This window comes from Misgurnus anguillicaudatus, chromosome 8 (genome assembly GCF_027580225.2).
Source record: "Misgurnus anguillicaudatus chromosome 8, ASM2758022v2, whole genome shotgun sequence".
Classification (NCBI taxonomy): Eukaryota; Metazoa; Chordata; class Actinopteri; order Cypriniformes; family Cobitidae; genus Misgurnus; species Misgurnus anguillicaudatus.
Window position 1 is genome coordinate 11,790,199 of NC_073344.2, and position 21,179 is coordinate 11,811,377.

General features: G+C 39.9%; 1 protein-coding gene across 4 annotated transcripts in view; it reads left to right on the forward strand.

The window, feature by feature from the left end:
- negr1 (neuronal growth regulator 1) overlaps positions 1 to 21,179 on the forward strand; it is a 175,527-nt gene that overhangs the window by 37,794 nt on the left and 116,554 nt on the right. For all 4 annotated transcript variants that reach the window (XM_055212503.2, XM_055212500.2, XM_055212501.2 and 1 more), the window contains exon 2: positions 2,063 to 2,301. In XM_055212503.2, the coding sequence (XP_055068478.1) occupies positions 2,063 to 2,301 (239 nt within the window). The remainder of the gene's footprint in view (positions 1 to 2,062; positions 2,302 to 21,179) is intronic.

Sequence of the window (21,179 nt, forward strand, 5' to 3'; positions counted from 1 at the left end):
CTAATACGTCTTCCCATACCATATCACAGCACAATCATATCTTTATTGAGCCACAAGCCTGAGTAAAAAATTAAATCTTGCTTTGTAAAATCAACTGCATTCTTGCTTCTTGAGTGAACATGTCTAACATTTCGTGAAAATCCAATCAATGCGAGAAACTGATCTGAGACCAAGTTACTGACAGATATGCTGACCCTCGGCTCACCTGTAACCTCGGGTGCATCCTGTGTAAATAACCCTCAGCATAGAGCTCACCACACTTCTGACATGTAACAAACTGATGTTCATCGTAATCCCATCTTCTAAAGGCATCTTTTTTGTTTGTTTGGTTTACTTTGGGTTCTTAGTTTCAAAGTCTTCGTTTTGACAGCAGAATTGCCAGGGATCACGCGCGAGTCAATTTAAAGACCGGTGTTGAGACAGAAGGAAGACCCAGAAAAAAAGACGACCTTGAAACGAAATCAAAGTGTTGCGGAGTGAGGAGATGCCTTAAATTGTATTGTTTTTGACAGTATCTTGTGTGTAGAGACAGGATGGAGTGATGTGGATTGTATGATGTCTGATTTATTTTTGGAGTTGTGTTAACAGCGTCGGTACAGCTGTCTATATATCTGACATAAAATGTAGATCTAAACCACTGCTTTTCTGTCTCTTTTTTCCAAAGACGTATGTGTTTTTTTTATCGCTGCTGTATTTTAAGTCCCCCTAAAAGTGTTTATTTTTCTCAAACTGTGAACAGATATTACATATCACCTACTTGGTATTTGGTTAGGCCCTTGTGTACAGGTGCTTACTTATTATACAAACTGCACTGTCAGGAAAAGTGATCATAAAATGGTCCCTAGCTTTCAAAAAGTACACTTTTGCATATAAAGAGTTCATATTACTAGTACATCACAGGTGCATATTGGTACCAAAGAGTGAAAATCAGTACTGTACATATTGGTACCAAATGTACCGTATTTCTGGACTATAAGTCACATTTTTTTCATAGTTTGGCGGGTCCTGGAACTTATAGTCAGGTGTGACTTATATGTCAAAATTATTTCATATGAACCAAGAGAAACCATTACCGTCTACAGCCGCGAGAGTCCGCTATATGCTGCTCCTGTATTTATGCAATTCAATGGATTCAGTGACAGGGACTTCGGGACCTTTTTGAGCCTAATTTGGCTTGTCGTGTTAATTTAGCCTTTTCAGCCTTCCAGATAGGGCTGTAACCATTAATTGTGCAAATGCGCATTTTCTCAGTGAATGAATTTGAATGAATTACAGTGAAATGCCTCCATATCCAAAAGCCAGAGGGCGCTCTTGTGCAGAAACACCAGTTGTGCCACAGAAGAAGTATCATTACAAACGCTATTCCAGGAAATGTCTAGAAGAATATTTATATCGCTGTTCTTCAGATTGTTTCAGGTATTTTCATAATAATAAAGATTATTTTGAATGGTTTTGTTTAACGAATGTTGCTTTTGTAAATGCACCCTATTAACGACTCCGACTCATAATGATTTTAGATTGATAAGGACTTCCTACTGACCAAAAAGCCATAGTACATGCACAAGCTGCGCATGAAACACAAAATCGCAGCCTTGCGATTCAGAATCGATTTTAGGCAGGTCTTTTTAATGGGGCACGCGATGTATCGTTACAGCCCTACTTCCAGGTATGTTCGATATGCTATTGTGTTCGCTGAATAAATGCTAATGTTACTTTAACATGTACGGACACCTATTCAGCCTGCTGTTCAGTGTGCCATTGTTTAGTTGAATAACTTGCCTTTCCAGATGAAATGTCTGTTCTTGGGCATGGATTTTGTGAAATCATTTTCTAAATAAACGCCACATGTAGTCCAGTGGGACTTATATATGTTTTTCCTCTTCAAAACACATTTTTGACTGATGCGACTTATACTCCGGAGCGACTTATAGCCTGGAAAATACGGTATACATATCTGTACCTAAATTAGTACAATTAGAATTAGAATTAGATTCGCAATCATTAGCTTTGGTGATGTTTGAGTGCTATCATCTTATTTCATCTTATGCCTTTTTGGTTTCAGATGCTACCTGTTGGATGGAATCTCAAAAGGAGCGTGGTTGAACCGTTCCAGTATCATTTACGCAGGGAATGACAAGTGGTCGGGAGACCCTCGCGTGTCCATCGTATCAAATGTAGGCGATAAACACGAATACAGCTTACAGATACAGAAAGTGGATGTAACGGACGAGGGCTTGTACACCTGCTCGATACAGAGCGAACGCAATCCACGTCCGAAGCTCATTCAGTTAATTGTAAAAGGTAAGTGCTTTCACTGCTCAAATATGTGAAATGTGTTAGAATCTTGCTTTTGTGGGAAAAGATTTTTAATAAGTTCAATAATAAAATATTGATTATGATTATGATTATGCTTTATGATAAGCACGTACAGTATTTTTCTCCTCTGTTGATTATTTGAGATCTGTGTATGATTTTATATAATACTATAGTATTATTCATGGTATAAAGTCGTGTTGATTTACGTTCATATTCATAATGCTGTATTTTGACATCAAAGGTCCCAACCACCCTGTTAAAAGGTTTCAAAAACTGGAGGGCAATTTTACATGACTGTTTGAAGCTATAAAAAAGGGTTTCAAATGTATATATGTCTGCACTGCAGTACTGACGAGATGAAATGAATGCGTTGCTAATGACTAAACTCATCAAACATGAAGTCATGTGCTTTGCATCATCAAACACTGGTATAAAAACCTTCTAAATGTTTCATTATGCAAATAGTAAATCCAACTCCACTTGCGTGCCCCCGCTTAAAGGAATTAGTGTTTAAAATTAAAAAATTAAAGTCTGTGTAAATTGTGTAAATTTATGCAAATTAAAGTATGTGTAAATTATTGGCTAAAGATAACAGTTACAAATATCTTATGAAAGGTGCTTACATTCTCTGGCTGAATCGACTGTGAAAAGTTGGGGTTACGTAACATAAATAATGCCATGCATTAGAGGTGTGACAAGACACGAGATTGGGTTCACAGGAACAAGAGGAGATGAGATTTTTTACACTTTTTAAGAAATCCTCAATGATGAAATATATCTCAAAAATTGGAAATGTTTTAACTAATCTAGAGCTGTCACTAACAATTATTTTGGTAATCTGACATTTTTTTTAATAAAAATAAGCTCAGACGCAAAAGCCGCTTAGCGCCACCTCTGTCAAAAATGAGATGATATTGACTGAATGCTCTCAGCACGTATTGTACCTTCAATACTTTTGCTTTTTACCTCAGGTTATTCAGAAATACTGATTTGGCGGAATCCATTAAATGCCATGACAATTTTTCAGCAAAAACCTCTAAGTGCACTGAAGATGAACTGAATGAACGACGGATAAACTTATGTAAACATACTGTACATTTAGTCAAGAATATTCAAATGTACAATTTGTCACAAAAGTGAGTACACCAACCCGGTCTCACCCCATGGCGTCAATGTTTGACGACGCTTGACCATGCGTCGGTGTGTTGGCGCGGAGGGTATACCTTTCGCGTCGTTTTTTGACGAACTGGGGACTTCAATACTGTTGCGTCCGTTGCATTCTCTTTTCCTGTTTTCTTGCCATTTTCGCGTCGGTTTAGGGTTAGATTTACATAATGACATCCCTACCCAAACCTAACTCTAACCCCAACGCCAGGTGACAACTGTTTAATTTCGCGTACCTAACTCTAACCCCAACGCCAGGTGACAACTGTTTAATTTCGCGTACACTGTTTTATTTCGCGTAATCTAACCCTAAACCGACGCGAAAATGGTAAGAAAATAGGAAAAGAGAATTCAACGGACGTAATAGTATTGAAGTCCCCAGTTCGTCAAAAAATGTATACCCTCCACGTCAACATATTGATGCATGGTCAGGTGTCGTCAAATATTGACGCCATGGGGTGAGACTGTGTTAAGTACACCCCTCACAGTTCAGCAAATATTTTGGTATATATTCTAAAAGGACAATACTACATAAATACATTTTTGATATATTTTGGATATAGTCAGTGTGCTGCTTGTATAGCACTATACATTTGCTGTCCTCTAAAAATAACAACATAGAGCCATTAATGTCAAAATAGGTAACAAAAGTGATAATAGATGTATGTCGTTTAAACATACAAAGCCACATGTCCTATTCATCATGTTCATTGATGTTTGCTTTCTTGTGAGCCAGCTTCAGAAGAAGATTCCTTCTGGGATAATGACCATTCAAACCGAGTTGTTGTAGAATTGCTGCGTATTTCTGAAGCGTAGTATGGATTATAACGACAATGCAGGTTTGGTTGTCTCCTGCTCGTGTAGAGAGCAATCCTTTTACCATGGGGTTCCCTGAGGGGCAACCCATTTCACATGATCAGGGTCACGCGCCAATGCTTCGTGCCTTAGTATTATGGAAGAAACAATGGTTACTTTCCCAAAGGCCAGTGTTAGGGGCTCAGTAGTCTCGGAATTCATGGCAGATTTTTTTTGGCAAATGCCTGCCTATGAGGTCGTTTGACCGGCATCTCAAACAACCAATCACAATTTTTTGTCTAGCTTTGTCTTCGTCACGTCAACGTGGAAATGCCCCCACAACAACAGACGGGGGCATGCAACGAGTCAGTCATTGAATTAACCATCCGCAAACAAAAAGCATCCAAATAAACAACGTAACTCACCATAGAACAATGGTGTGCACTTAATCAACAGTCACACCAATGAGACACTTCTGGTAAACCTTCTCTCATATCATATCTCTTCATTTTTAATGCCTACAAGCAATTCGGGAGAACCGACCACAAGACTAAATCGGCCAGCTACAATGTTACTGTCAGTTGTTTCATGTTTGCCCATATACGTTGCTGATATCCCTTCTCAGTTAGGTACTTTACTTGATCTTCCATAATCAATACAAGGGGCACACAACTAGTACAATTGGATCTGCAGGGAATCCTTCCAGCTGCTGAACGTTCGGCCAGGCTTGGAAAATGATACTCTTCCCAAATCCCATTGGCAAACAGGTCAAAATATCTCTTTTTGACTCCACTAACTGCCTTAAGCTAAACTCCTGGATATCTTTTAAAGAGTTTACGCTGTGAACTTTGCATTTTTTTAAGAATCCAATGTTTAGCTGATCATAATAACTGCTCATTATTACCCACGTTAACACAACTGATTGAATCAGAGCTTTGTTTTCCGGGGGACCGAAAATACTTGCGACACTCTCCAATTGTTCCAAATGCGTCTCCCTGAAATCCGTTTTTTTTACCAAATAAAAGATGACTTTGAAATTCCTGAAGAGTTTTTAGTTAAGTGTACCATATGCATCAGACGTTAAGCCAAACAGACTAGGGGCTCAGTGTCATCGCGCCAAGCTAACGACGGATGCATCCTACTCAGGCTGAGGAAGGGTTATGGAAGCCCATGAGGCATAATCTATGTACATTTGCCTTAAGATGCTGGCAGTCTTTCACACTGGGAAACATTTTGGAGGGAGCTTTGCTTGCGTCCACTGTCCAAGTTGGCGCTGCATTTTCTCCTGTAGGCATAGGGAAAGCTGCTCTCACTCAGAACAGTATACGTTCCCAGGGTGTCTATATCAGGTAGCACATGTCCTGTTGAGACAGAGCCTGAGGCCCTGGAAATGGGATCCACCCCGAGGGGGTGGAGCTTGTGAGGTATTTACCAGATGGAAGTTTTCTGTCCGCTGTGGTTTTTACCTTGCTCATCCAGCACCAGTAGACTAAACATTGCTACAGCCATTGCTGAGGCTATGTCTATATGTTTCCCTTGGTAACTTTGCTCCCGGGAGCTCTGGAGAGGGTCTGTTCTACCCAACTAGATATGGTTCCCAGACCATCTCTCTTTGGTGGGCAGTGTGATTTTCACTCCCTCCAACGAGGAAGCTTTGTGCCTTGAATTGGAGAGTCTTGGTGCAGCAAGCACTTGTACGACCCAGTTACCTGCCTGATTGATGTCGTTTTGGAGTTTCTTTCTACGCTGGACCAGGAGACTTACCTTGGTGTGTCCTGTGCAAAAGGACGCCTATGTTCATGTTCATGAAAAGATCTGAACAACTTGTTGTGTGCTTTGGTTCGGCCAAGAAAGGTCCCCCGGCGACCAAGCAAACTCTTAGTAAGTGGATAGTTAAAGCTACGAGACCTCTGGACGGCCTTACCCATTGCCGCCAGAGCTCATTCTACTCATGGTATGGCAGCCTCTAAGGCCTTGTGGCTAGGGGCTTCAGTTCAGGATGTCTGTGATGTGGCGGGCTGGTCCTCTCCGCTGACGTTTGTTTGGTTCTATGAGTTAGATGTTGGCGCTACACCTGGGGCACAGGTGCATATGTCTTACCTTTGCGCGGTTTCCTACACATAGACAGACATTTGGTAGCATGGTGTTTTGGTGCATCGTACCCATAGCATAGCTTCGGGAATGTCTCAGGTTACGAATGTAACCAGTGTTGCCTGAGAAGGAAACAAGACTATATTTTATGGCGCAATAGCACTTTGGGAGTACTACTTCGACTCGGCGCAGTAACACCCTCCCTCTCCCATTATGAGAGGGAGAAGGGGAGCGGACTTTTCAGGCGAGTCGAAGTACTCCCAAAAGTGCTATTACGCCATAAAATATAGTTCCTCTTTTAAATCTGCTTAGAAAAGCGCTAAGTTTTATTTTGTACCACCAAACTTGCTCGTATAACTACTCGTCTTAAATAGGAAAAACGTTGATGTGTTTGGTCACTTCTAACTTTATCTCTGAATGGTACCATTGAATGAACGGGGCTAAGCTAAATGCTATCGAAGTGTCTCAGCGCGCTCCAGCGCTTACGTGCACGCACACAGATGATAGAGGGATGTATCAACAGTTCTTAGTTAAGGTAATAACATATTTTAATATTGAAAATGAGTAGACTATTCCTTTAACGTCAGTTATGTACCATGAACTAACATGAACATTTGTATTGACATTAACTAACATGAATAAATGCTGAAAACGTCATTGTTAGTTCACGTTAGTTAATGCATTTACTAATGCTTACTAATACAACCTTATTGTAAAGTGTTACCCATATCTTAATATGTGTAGTTTTACTGTAGCTCATAGCCTATATAGGTTATTACTGAGTAACATCTGATATAATTATAATCAACAAATTGAATGTCCGCCTATTTTACTTTCATAGACAAAGGCTCTCGAATGATTGTAATGGATCTTTTGTCCTAAATGAAATCCATTACATACATCTCTACATGATCTGGGAAAATTGATAAGCGCATGTAAGAAAATATACAAGCAGTGTTCGTGTAATAATGACAACTATGGAGAGAGAACAAGAAAGATACGACATGCAGCAGCCTTGTAATAAGATCCAGCCAGTGGCAAACTAAATCCCTTGCTGATTTCTATCAAAAAATGAAATGGCAAGATTGACCCTTACAATGGCAAAATCGTGGAATAGCGGATCCAACGTAATGCGATTAATTTCTCTTATTTGCCCTTCGTGAAATTTGAACAGACTGCACTTGGAGCCTTTTCAAGCTCTCTCGGTATACCTGGACAAAACCGTTTCGCTGGCTATTTCTTCTTATGGGCAAGCGGTCAATATTAAGCATCATCATAGAATGAGTGTGCTTATTTGTTTTGCAGGGATCGAATAGGAATAGCCTGCATTTCTCAGAAAATAATCACTCTGCTTTTCCAACACTTAAATCTTAGCCTTGTTTGCCAGATAGTACCATTTGTCATAGTCCTTGGTGAGTCACTATTTAATAAAGCAGTTTCAGACCTCCACATTGTCCTTTATAGATGTGCTGGGTTAGTGGAATGACACATTCTGCATATTGCTATTCCCCACATGGTCTCTAAACATCTAACTTATCTAAATATAATGAGTTATGGTCTGCTAGTCATCAGCAACCTTATTTTGTTTATTAAGCGTGTGAAAGATTTCTAGAAATTTCCAAAATCTGTAAATGGAAATTATAAACATATACTTTACTTCCAGCAAAAGTGTCAAGCATTTAGGGAGACTTCAGTTTTCAGTACACGATCAGAAATAAAGGTACAAAAGCTGTCACTGGAATGTTATTTTTAGAAGGGTACCAATATGTACCTTGAGGTTCTAATATGCACTCTTTAGGTACAAAGGTGTACGTTTTTAAAAGCCTCTGTTCCAATCAGGTTAGAAGATATGAACTAAGGTAATTATTGTTTATATCAATAACCCAAATGTCAAAATTTAAAATGTCACCAATGAAATTGGAGAATCAGAGTTTACGTTTATGTAATAATTTCATCATAGCTGCATACCAATGAAATGCATGCTATTACATCTTTAAAGGAATATTCCATTTTCTTAAAAGAAAAATCCAGACAATTTACCCACCACCATGCCATCCAAAATGTTGATGTCTTTCTTTGTTCAGTCGAGAAGAAATTATGTTTTTTGAGGAAAACATTGCAGGATTTTTCTCTTAATGGACTTTAATAGACACCAACAATTAATACTTAACTCAACACTTAACAGTTTTTTTAAAATGAGTTTCAAAGGAAAATAAAACAACCCAAAAGAGGCATAACGGTATTATCTAGCGAAACGATTGTCATTTTTGACAAGAAAAATAACAAATATACACTTTTAAAGCACAACTTCTCGTCTAGATCCGGTTGTGATGCACCAGTGTGACCCCACGCAATACGCCATGACGTCAAGAGGTCACAGAGGACGAACGCGAAACTCCGCCCCAGAGTTTACAAGTGTTGAGAAAGAGGACCGTTCCTACGTTGTTGTATGTCAGCTGATACTAATTAATGTCCTTGTGTCAGTTTATTGTTTACAACGGTCCGCAAATGTGCGTTTTATATATGTAACATGTGACCTCCCTACGTCACTATGCATTTACGTTAGGTCGCGCTGGACCGGACCTAGACGAAAAGTTGTGGTTTAAAAGAGCATATTTTTTATTTTTCTTGTTCTCAACACTTGTAAACTCTAAGGCGGAGTTTCGCCTGCAATGTTTTCCTCAAAAAACATAATTTCTTCTCGACTGAACAAAGAAAGACATCAACATTTTGGATGACATGGTGGTGAGTAAATTATCTGGATTTTTGCTTTTAAGAAAATTGAATATTCCTGAAGATTTCTGCCTAAAGTTAAGTTCAACATCCCTACATTTGAAGCATCTCTTCTCTTTTTAGTGTTGAACTTCTATTTGAAGTTTTCCAATCCAAGTTTCTGATGTTTATTTTTCGTCATTAAACTAGCAAGGTTAAGCCGTTTTAAACCTCATCTAAAATGTCATGAAATATTAAGCCTCATTTTAGATTCTGGATCAATCAGTCTGTACCTTACAGAAACTCTGAAAGTGAAAGTTGATCCTTAATGACTGTCTATCCATCTGTCCCAGATATTTCTATGTATACTGTAAGCACTCGGCATCTGGAATTTGTCCATTACGAATTTATTGGACTGTAAAAAGTAAACGTTATTAAACGGTTATTAAAATTGCACAGCCAAACATTTTTATTTTGAAGAACATGCACCAATACCTCATGGGACGGTTTCACCGACATGGCTTAAAGGGACTGTAAGTAGGATTTTAAATGTTTTATTATTCAAAAGTAATGTCTTTATTCATAAATATGTCCTCGTTGGTGTCAAATGACCTCTGCCAATGATCTGACTTTTTTGTAAGCTTAGAATTTCTTCTCTTTACTTACATTGAACGGGTTAGTCCAAGGAGGCATCCATATCATTCCGCCCTATTGATAAACTATAATAGCAGAGAGGGACAAAAAGCATTTGCCTACCAACGCGTTTTCACAACGCGTTTTCATTCAGAACACGTGAACCAGCTGCAACGGACAAGGAGATCAGCGATTAATATTAAATATTAAAACGGCTACCGTAGTTGCAACACGCATTTGGAAAGGGGAGGCGCTAGAGAGCACTGTTCGTTTGAATGCAAAATACAATTCCACCACTATATGGGGGTAAATCCTACTTATTGCCGCTTTAAAGGAATACTCCACTTTCATAAAAAAAAATCCAGATAATTTACTTACCCCAATGTCATCCAAAATGTTGATGTCTTTCTTTGTTCAGTGGAGAAGAAATTCATTTCAGAAATTCCCCAAAAAAACATTCCAGGATTTTAATCAACTTTATTGGACCTCAACAGTTTACAGTTTATATTTTTTTTCGTTGCAGAAAATGACAAATGTTTTGCTAGATAAGATCTATCAAAACAATTGTCATTTTCTGCACGAAAAAAGTGAATTTTTTAACCACAGCTGCTTGTCTTGCACTAGCAGTGTAATGTACCAGCGCGACCTCACAGATAGAGACAGAGCGCAACGCGTCATAACCTGAAAACCACGCCCACCGAGGGGGAAAACAATCCATCCATCTCCATTGATTTTGTATTGCGAGAGGCCGCCTTCTTGTCATTTCTGGCTTATAACAAAAACAGAATAATGCCTAAAAGCTGCTGTGTGACAGGGTGTACAGCTAACACGTGCGGTGACGCGATATGCGTCTGGTCCGACCTTTACTTCCGGTTTTAGTTTTTTAATGGTCTGACTATTTGCTAAACTGAACTCTTGAACAAATACCTCGTAGAAAATAACAAATGTTTTGGTTTCGTAACCTACGTTTAAAGTACTTTTTTTTGAGTTTACAGGAAGTTACATGTTGACCGCGGACGCCGCTTGTTTATGTTGTTACTGCTGAAAACGTCTATAAGCTGTCGACCCCAAAAAAAACGAGCATTTAAAGACACAAAAGTGAATATAGGCAACCCTAACCTTACTGCTATTATTAAAACTACCCCCACTGGAGGGAAACATAATCGGCGATCCACTTTTGTGTCTTTAAACGCTCGTTTTTTGGGGTCGACAGCTCATAAAAACGTATTTCTGGGTTTTTTGGCTTGTTAGCTGTACACTCTGTCACACAGCAGCTTTTATGCATTTTTCTGTTTTTTGTTATAAGCCAGAAATGACAAGGACGCAGCCTCTTTCAATACAGAGTGAATGTGGATGGTTCCCCCTCCCCCATGGACGTGGTTTTCAAAATAGCATAACTGCCCTCTGTCTCTATTACGTAATCAATAGAGACAGAGGGCCCTAGTGTTTACAAGTGTGGAGATAGAGGACCGTTCCGACGTTGTTGTATTTGGAATGATACTAATTCATGTCTTTATGTCAGTTTATTGTTTAAAATTGTCCACAAATGTGCGTTTCACGTTTGTGAAGCGTGACCTTTCAATGTGCTCACGCGTTACGTGAGGTCGCACTGGTGCGTCACGCAGCTAGATAGACCCTTATGCCTCATTTGGTATCATTTAGAGTCCTTTGAAGCTGCGTTGAAACTGCATTTTTAAACTGCATTAAAACTGTAAACTTTTGGGGTCCAATAAAGTCTATTAGGGTTTTTTCACATATACACTGTTTAGGTCGGCCCAAATGACGTGTCGCTCCGAGTACGGTGCGTTTGGGTCAGTGTGAACACAACAGCCGCACTCGGGTGCGCACTAAACGGTCGCTCCGAGACCGCTCTAAACAGGTGGTCTCGGAGCGGCTGTCGCCGAACTCTGGTGCGACCCACCTGTGGTGTGAACACTGCCGGACCTCGGGCCGAACCAAATACAGAAAGTTCTCCACATGTTTGAGCCACTGTGCTTCCGTTGTGACGTGAGCCGGGTGTTATATTGTGGGTTAACAACAAACACACCAATCCTGGTCCGTTGCAGAGATTCTCTGTCTCCTTTACGTTTGAGCTGATGATTGTATAAATGCATTGCTGTCCTCCACACACAAATAGTGACATTACGGGCTTTTTTAACAAACGGCTCTGTGAGAAAGGCTTTAATAGAACAGCTGCGCAATTTCGCGTTAAAGCAAAGAAACTTCGCAAAGACGTGCATTGTTTATCTCCACATCTTGATAGCTGCGCTCTCTCTGTCAGGCTGGTTGTCGTGGAAACGTGGGGGTGGTCATGAGACGGTAAGAGCTGTCAGAGACCAATGACAGAGCTGACCGTTGTCACGTGGTGTACAGTGCGGCATTTCGAGTGCAGTAAAAAAAATAATATGTGAACACGGACCGCACTAACTGAAAAATGATACAATGTATTTTGGTGCGCTCCGAGGCCGCACCACGGTGCGCACCAACATATGTGAAAACAACCTTAAATTGAGAAAAATCCTGGAATGTTTTACTCAAAAAACGTAATTTCTTCTTGGCTAAACAAATAAAGACATAAACAACTTGGATGACATGGGGATGAGTAAATTATCAGGATTTTATTTTTATGAAAGTGGAATATTCCTTTAAGTCTAATCCCTGACTAATAAGAATGCTGTCTTAACTGAAATCAGCTTGCACTCACATATCATAGCAGTTTTGTCTCAATATGCACATTGGTAATGTTTTTTGTAAGGTATGTTTATTAAACGTCTTACTATATAACTAAGGCCTAGTTCTGGATTAATCTAAATCCTGTTTGGGAAACCACCCCCATGCGTAATAAGACCAGAAACATGCAATAAGTAAATAGAGATCATTTTTTGTTTAATGCAAAGATCAATTCATTGTGTAAAGATTTAAAGTGCTGCATTTCAATTAGCTCCTGAGATGTGCATATTGTACCAAAAGATCTTATGTAATGTTGGGTAATGCACACATCTCACTGGCATTACCAACTGATGAAATCCCATTTGGTTAGCCAACCTGTCAGGTTTTGTGTTTTGTTGTTGTGCATGACACCTAATTAGGGATCCACATTGGTTGGTTTTTACACCCTTCAGCTTGTATAGGGAATTGGGAATCTCTAAGAATGAATGTGGAATCTGCCAGTGTAGCATATTTCCACTTCCAGCCACATGGGCCTATTTAAGATATATGTGCATATTTGTATAACAATGTAGTCAGTGGTGCAAAATATTGAGCACTAATGGTACACATGGATGAAGCATAAAGAGCATTGCAGACATGTGTATGATCCATAAGGATTTGGGAATTCCAATTTGATTTAGAGGTTCTGTTTAAATTCTCTGTAATATTCCTGTAATATAAACATTATTTTCTATTCTAATTATTAATAGATTTCCATATGATGTATCATTAAAGGAATAGTCTATTTTCAATATTAAATATGTTATTACCTTAACTAAGAACTGTTGATACATCCCTCTATCATCTGTGTGCGTGCACGTAAGCGCTGGAGCGCGCTGCGACGCTTCAATAGCATTTAGCTTAGCCCCATTCATTCAATTGTACCATTTAGAGATAAAGTTAGAAGTGACCAAACACATCAACGTTTTTCCTATTTAAGACGAGTAGTTATACGAGCAAGTTTGGTGGTACAAAATAAAACGTAACGCTTTTCTAAGCGGATTTAAAAGAGGAACTATATTTTATGGCATAATAGCACTTATGGGAGTACTTCGACTAGGCGCAGTAACACCCTCCCTCTCCCATTATGAGATACGGACTACCGGCACATCCGGGAACTTGACTGTAAATTTCGTCACCGCCCCTTTTCGGGGGATAAAAAAGCAGCGCTTCCATTGGCTTCCATTCAAAATGGCGGAAAAAAGCAACGTTTTTACACAGCCGGCAGGCGTAAATAACTTATGAAATCACTCAGATTAAACATGTCGAGTATTTATCTGTCCATCCTGCCTGCCATAGAGCGCGAAAGATACATCAACACATTTAATTTGGTCAATATAAAAACATGTCCCTTTCATTCTCACAGCGTCAAATTTTGTGTAACAACGCCATCCAGTGATTGCTGGAAATATCGCTAAGCCAGTTAATTGTATGGCTGGACGGAAAAGTGCATTCATTACTCTAAATATAAAGACATCATAAATAAATACGAAGTAACTTTCAAATACGAAGTAAAATCATTCACTTGCTTCCCTGTTGACTCGATGAGGAACGAGTAAATGTCCGGGTAAGACACCTCTGGCCAATAGGGAGCGTTGTTACACAAATTTGATGCTGGGAGAATGAAAGAGACATGTTTTTATATTGACCAAATTAAATATGTTAATTTATCTTTCGCGCTCTATGGCAGGCTGGGTGGACAGATAATTACTCAACATGTTTAATCTGGGTGATTTCATAAATTATTTACGCCTGCCGGCTGTGTACGAAGGTTGCTTTGTTCCGCTATTTTGAATGGAAGCCAATGGAATGTCTAGTGTGATTTCCCCCAAAAGTGGGCGTGAACCTGTTCAGAGACATTCTATGACGTTGCGCCGGTTGTGCGTATTGAGAAGGGAAGCGGACTTTTCAGGCGAGTCGAAGTACTCCCAAAAGTGCTATTACGCCATAAAATATAGTTCCTCTTTTAAATCTGCTTAGAAAAGCGCTACATTTTATTTTGTACCACCAAACCTGCTCGCACAACTACTCGTCTCCAATAGGAAAAACGTTGATGTGTTTGGTCACTTCCAACCCCATCTCTAAATGGCACAATTGAATGAATGGGGCCAAGCTAAATGCTATCGAAGCGTCGCTCCAGCGCCTACGTGCACGCACACAGACGACAGAGGGATGCACCAACAGTTCTTAGTTAAGGTAATAACATATTTTAATATTGAAAATGAGTAGACTATTCCTTTAACGAATGTATCATTAACCCCCCGCAATCCATTTTCATCACAACATTACGTCACAAAATTGTATATTTTTTTGTATAATTATGTGAGGTTCACAACAGGACCATGCGACAGAAGGCTGTTTTCACACTCGATTCAAATAGCTTTCTCCGATCACAGGATTGATTCTATCTGCTGGTCTCCGCAGGCCTCTTTTCAGCACTCGCTCTGCTATACGTTTGCGTCATCACTGTGATTGCTGGCATGACTAACTGTTTACCACCACAGCAAAGTAACAGCTCTAGATTAGAATGCGCCAAAAATTCATCTTTTCACTTATTGTATATGACTGTCTCTTTAGTTTTATTACCGTAACATAACACACATGCTATCATGTCTGATTTGCAAGAGATGTGAAGAACGCGAGCTGCGTGCCAAATGTAATTTCTATGGAGAATAACGCCAATGAGAAATACATTATAGCATAATAGGCAATTATACGTCATCAGCGGTAGTTCGCCTTCACAAATTGCGCTCGATTGCATTCAAACCAATTGTGAACCATGCACATAAACTGTTTTCAAGCGCATTCTGTTGTGGTCCATTATTGTGCACCCGAGCTCACGATTAAATGCCTTTACACGAGCCGAACGATGTCAGTGGCTTCTGTTTAAAAGCTTTAATGTAAAAGCCCATCGACAATAAGATTGCATCATTCAATGTTTCAGCCTTTCGACTATTTAAAATAGTTTGCGGTGCTTGTGGGATGAATGTTGACCAGTGTTTTGTCCCAGGCTAAAAAATGCACTTGGAAGCTCTCTGTGTATTTTTGGCATGGTGTTCAATAGATAGATATTAAAGGTTAATGAAGGGCTCAGCTGTGCAATAGTGTGTGTCTTTTGTTGTACTGCCTAATTTACCATGTATAGGTCACAGATGTAATCAACATTTAAAAATTCACAAATTTATGGCATGAATATCAACAATACTGTACCTCACTTTTATCACTCCTCATTTTTTTACATTCTTGTATTCAAAAGCAATAAAAAATAAGGTAAGACACAATATTTGACAAATATCTAAGGCTGCATCTGATTTTTATTGCCAGTTTCTCCTCAGCTCTTTGCCAGTGCTACTCTGCATTATGACAGGATCCTACGCTTCCCTCAGCTTCGTAATTGGAATGTAGGCTGGCAGTAGGTGTAAAGCAATGGGGTCTTGGAATTGGGTGGCTGCAGTCAGCCCTGGAGATCCTGTCAAAATGTATAGAAATGCAAGCCATGTATTCCACTTTATTCAGAGGAAAGCCTGCATTTTAATAGCTGTAAGCATTTAGTAATTCAAGTCGGCGTCATTAGAGGCTTATTTATTCACTCCGGGGCTGAGAGACAGATAATGCCTCCCCCGTCAGCCATGGCAGCTCCATCTCAGTGTCTCCCACCGAGCAGAGGAGGGAAAATTAGAGTGGAATGGACAAACATGGCAATCCTACAGCAGTTAATGAATTAAACGGAAAACAAAGCATCAGGTTGTTTTGGGATAGGGCCTTGGGGTAGGGCTTTAGTGTTGTCTCGTATTTCTCTCGTCGTCATTACCTTACCAATCGAACGGTCTGAGTAGAAATAAACAGGTTCAAAATAACCAAGGCCTAAAGCTTAGATGTTGACGCTCGACATGGATGAATCCAATTTGGTTTCTTTGAAAAAACGGATCCTTCTGAAAACAAAACAATATTACTAAATATGAGATCAAATACTGTTCAGAACCAGTTGTTTTTTAGGGTGTTTTCACACATACACTGTTTAGGTCGGCCCAAATGACGTGTCGGTCCGAGGACGGTTCGTTTGGGTCAGTGTGAACACAACAGCGGCACTCTGGTGCGTACTATAGGCGGCTCCAAGACCCCTCTAAATAGGTGGTCTCAGAGCGGCTGCCGCCGAACTCTGGTGCGACCCATCTGTGGTGTGAATCGAGTCGAACCAAATAAAGGAAGTTCTCCACATGTTTGATCCACTGGGCTTCCGTCGTGACGTGAGCCGGGTGTTATATTGTGGGTTAACAACAAACAAGGCAATCTTGGTCCGTTGCAGAGATTCACTGTCTCCTTGACGTTTGAGCTGATGATTTTATAAATGCACAGCTGTCCTCCACACACAAAAATAGTGTTGGCTCCGTGAGAAGGGCTTTAATAGAACAGTTGCGCAATTTCGCGTTAAAGCAAAGAAACTTCGCAAAGACGTGCATCGTTTATCTCCATATCTTGTTAGCGTCGCTCTTCCTGTCAGGCTGGTTGTCGTGGAAACATGGGGGGTGGTCATGAGATGGTAAGAGCTGTCAGAGACCAATGACAGCGCTGACCGTTGTCACATGGTGTACAGTGCGGCGTTTCGAGTACGGTAAAAACAACATATGTGAGGCCGCACCACGTTGCGCACCAACATATGTGAAGACACCCTTAAAGTAACACCAGCAGAGTTAAGGCCGAACCATGATCCATTTTAACCACAGACTATAAAAATAACATAGTATTTATGACGTCACCCATCTTGGCCGCGCGTCACCACGCATTATTCGTGGATATCCGAAAATGGGTAAAGAGGCGGGACGTGGGTGAAGCTGAGGTGGCTGGTTGCTGAAACCACACCCGCCTAGCTTGACTCTAGTGACAGCAGTGGCTGTTCAATCATCATTCAAGTGGCCACGCCCTTAATTATGCAGAACTTTAAAGCTTAATATAATTTAAATGGATGAGTTACATCCCTCACAGTTGTCATGAAGTGCAAAATTAGCTATATAGACAAAACAATTTTTTCATCAGGCTGTAAACATATTATTTTCTGCTATAAAGTTGGGCATTTTAACATGGAGGTCCTTTTGGAGCCTGCCTCTAATGGCCAATCGATGAATTGCAGTTTAAATCACTTCCGTATTGGCTTCATCAGAGAGATCGGAAGGTTGCCCCTCGATTTTAACGCATATGCGAGTGTCCAGGTATAGTGTGCGTTATGCAATTTTTGTCATCAGAAGAGTGTGCGCGTGGATGCGCGTAGAGGAGAATGTTGTATGTAGCACAGGATATACATTGCATTTTGTCGAAGTGTGCATGTTTTGAATGTCGAGCCAAATAAACTAACTTGCAAGGCTGTGTGTACGACTGTGCACGTACGCTCACATAGACGTTAATAACAACCTATACTACTGGCTTTAAAGAAAACATTGTCTGTTTTGCTTCCATTGAGTTCTCATTGATGTCATTTATGGGTAACTTGCATAGACATACATACATAGATGCCTCATTAGCGGCTGTTTATGTAAGGAATAATTGACGACAGGCAGTTTAATTATTCAAAAATAATCCACACCCAAGGTGGTAATGTGGCACGACGTGAAGCGGTGCCTTTACACAGGAGTGTGCATTATTTTCAAATAATTCAAAGAACCGGAGTCAATTATTCCTGTTATACCACAGTTACCACAAACATTGTTGGTGCCTATTTTTAAGACATTTAAAAGGTTAGGTGTGCGGTTTAAAGAAAAATAATCAACACCAATAGAACATTTCTTAGGGCCTGTCTACACGAGAACGCTTGAGGGTGAAAACGTAAAAATATTTTATCGGATGTGCCTTTTGTTTACATGGCGACGGCGTTTTTGGGGCTTAAAAACGCAAAAAAGTGAAACCACCCTCCAGAGTGGAAATTTTAAAAACGATCTACTGTCACGTTCCCGTCTAAAGCAACACATCCTCACCATTCGTCAATATGTGACGGGGAGGGTATACCTTTCGCGTCATTTTTTGACGAACTGGGGACTTCAATACTATTACGTCCGTTGCATTCTCTTTCCTATTTTCTTACCATTTTTGCGTCGGTTTAGGGTTAGATTACGCAAAATTAAACAGTGTACGCGAAATTAAACAGTTGTCACCTGGCGTTGGGGTTAGAGTTAGGTACGACAGTTGTCACCTGGCGTTGGGGTTAGAGTTAGGTTTGGGTAGGGATGTCATTATGTAAATCTAACCCTAAACCGACGCGAAAATGGTAAGAAATAGGAAAGAGAATGCAACGGACGTAATAGTATTGAAGTCCCCAGTTCGTCAAAAAATGACGCGAAAGGTATACCCTCCCCGTCACATATTGACGAATGGTCAGGTGTCGTCAAGTGTTGACGCCATGGGGTGAGGATGGGTTGGTCTAAAGGGTAAAAATGCGTAAGAAACATGTCGGATTATTTCCATACGACGGACCTTCAAGTTGCCATAGCAGGTCTGATAAATATACAAGAGTCTTTCCAGCAGTTGTATGAAATATTCACAGCTAGTATTACTGATCAGACAAGGCGCATTAATTACCTCAATCAAATTGTTGATGCGCCAATTCGTCGAAGAAAAAAAAGACGGCTTTGGATGAGACCTGGGAGAACAAGGAAGAAGGTTGTATGCAGGCGTGAGGACTTGGTGTTGTTGTGTGTCAGTGCTTCACATTGCCACCTAGCCGCCTGGAGTGCATACTACATCCAATATCACACACTTTTGTGTCACCATATACATGCAGATTTCCCCCTCGAAACGCTCGTATAAACGCAGAAAAAAAAGTGATAAGGCAACGCCACTTTTGGATTTTCTTTTCAGATCGTTTCCTTGTAAATGTAGCCTCAGCCAATCAGAATGGACATAAGTCATCCATTGTATTGGAACGGTTCATGTAGACTCGAGAGCAAATTGACTGTGACTATAGTTATACTGATGAATGAATATTATTTGTTGTGTGATATTGTGTAGTGCTATTGTGTGTGTGTAATACACAATACAAGGCAAAGGTGTCAGCTAACACAACATAAAAAGAACCTACACTGTAGGCTGTGCATACCCCGCCAAACTAACTATAATAAGCACTTAAAGGCGGAATGCGCGATTTCTGAAAAATGCTTTGGAAAAGGGAGTCGGGCCGACTACCAAAACACACTTGTAGCCAATCAGCAGTAAGGTGCATGTCTACTTAACACCATCATTGCCTGGGTTGCGGATGTGTGGGGCCGGTCTATCAAAAGAAGGTCCGGATTCTATTGGGGTAGGGGCGTGTTTGTTAAGGCAATTTTAAATGTCAACATTGACTTTCAGAGATCATGCACCCTGCCTTTAATTGTTTTGTGTACCGTTTCAAAATGGCGAATGCGTCAATGTGTATGTATAGACATATACATATCTATGACAACAGGGAAAGTACAAGAGTTGCATTACAGAAGGCATTGCCTCTACATTGCTGTGATTGGCTGATTACAATGTGATAGTACTCGCCTATCTGCCATCGCATTACATTGTCTGTATTTTTTATTTTTAAGCAATGATAACTTTTTGACACTCTTGATTAGTTTCATTCTTGATTCTGATAATGTAAACAATGAATTCCTCTAACATGGAAAGTGCTAAAATAAATCAAATAAAAATGAAGTACTAAAATCCTTGTACACGGTGTCACATTTCAGAAGTCTGTCACAGTCAACTGAATTCCTAGAAAGTCAATTCCTAGTTAGGCTTTGAGTTTGAGATTAAATAACATTTGCTTTTATTATAAGCGTAGCGAGTTATAAGAGCTTGCCAGGCTAGATTGTTGACCTTTGTGTCTGTTTATTGTAGTGCGTTCTGCTGCTGAGATCTACTCGCCCTCTTAGCTTTTCAAAGTACTTGAAAATACAGGATTTCATTCTATCAGATTATACACTCCATATTCAGAGGTGGTACACACAAGACCAGTAATAAAAGTCAAAGGGTGAGATATTCATACAATGTATCAAATTCTCTGTACTAACACAATTACGTCATTATTATAAGCATTGTTAAACTAAACACGTGAAAACGTAATTTTAAAAGATGTCATATCAAAAGTTGCATATTCAATATATTACAAGATGATGTCTTCTTATAGCGTTATCAGCTCAAAGACTGCAAATCTCATTTTAGGAGCCGGTGCCCGACTCTTCAACATTGACTAATAGGGTCTTGATCCTTCCGGAGGTAGATATGATCAGTAGGCGTCCAGGCGATTGCAACGTTTTCGATTCGTACTATCAGTGATTGTAGACATTTGTCAACAGTGGAAGCAAGTTCACGTAAACCTACAGTGGAGACTATAAAAGTCTTTCAAACAAGGTCTGTGGTGGAACATCAGAATTTCAATTGAACCATTTAGTACCTGCAGATCTCTTAAAGCATGATAAGCAAGACCTAAACTGAATATCAAGCTGAGTAGGAGTGAATGATGTTGATGTTTGCACTCCTATCCTAAATGGTGGAATGTGAAACGAATAATATTTATTTGGTGTCTTTATACTTGGGAAGAAACTATCTTTTTCATAGTAACCGAGGATTATTTTGGTAAGTTAAAATATTTAATACTTTTAAAGGAATAGTCTACTCATTTTCAATATTAAAATATGTTATTACCTTAACTAAGAATTGTTGATACATCCCTCTATCATCTGTGTGCATGCACGTAAGCGCTGGAGCGCGCTGTGACGCTTCGATAGCATTTAGCTTAGCCCCAT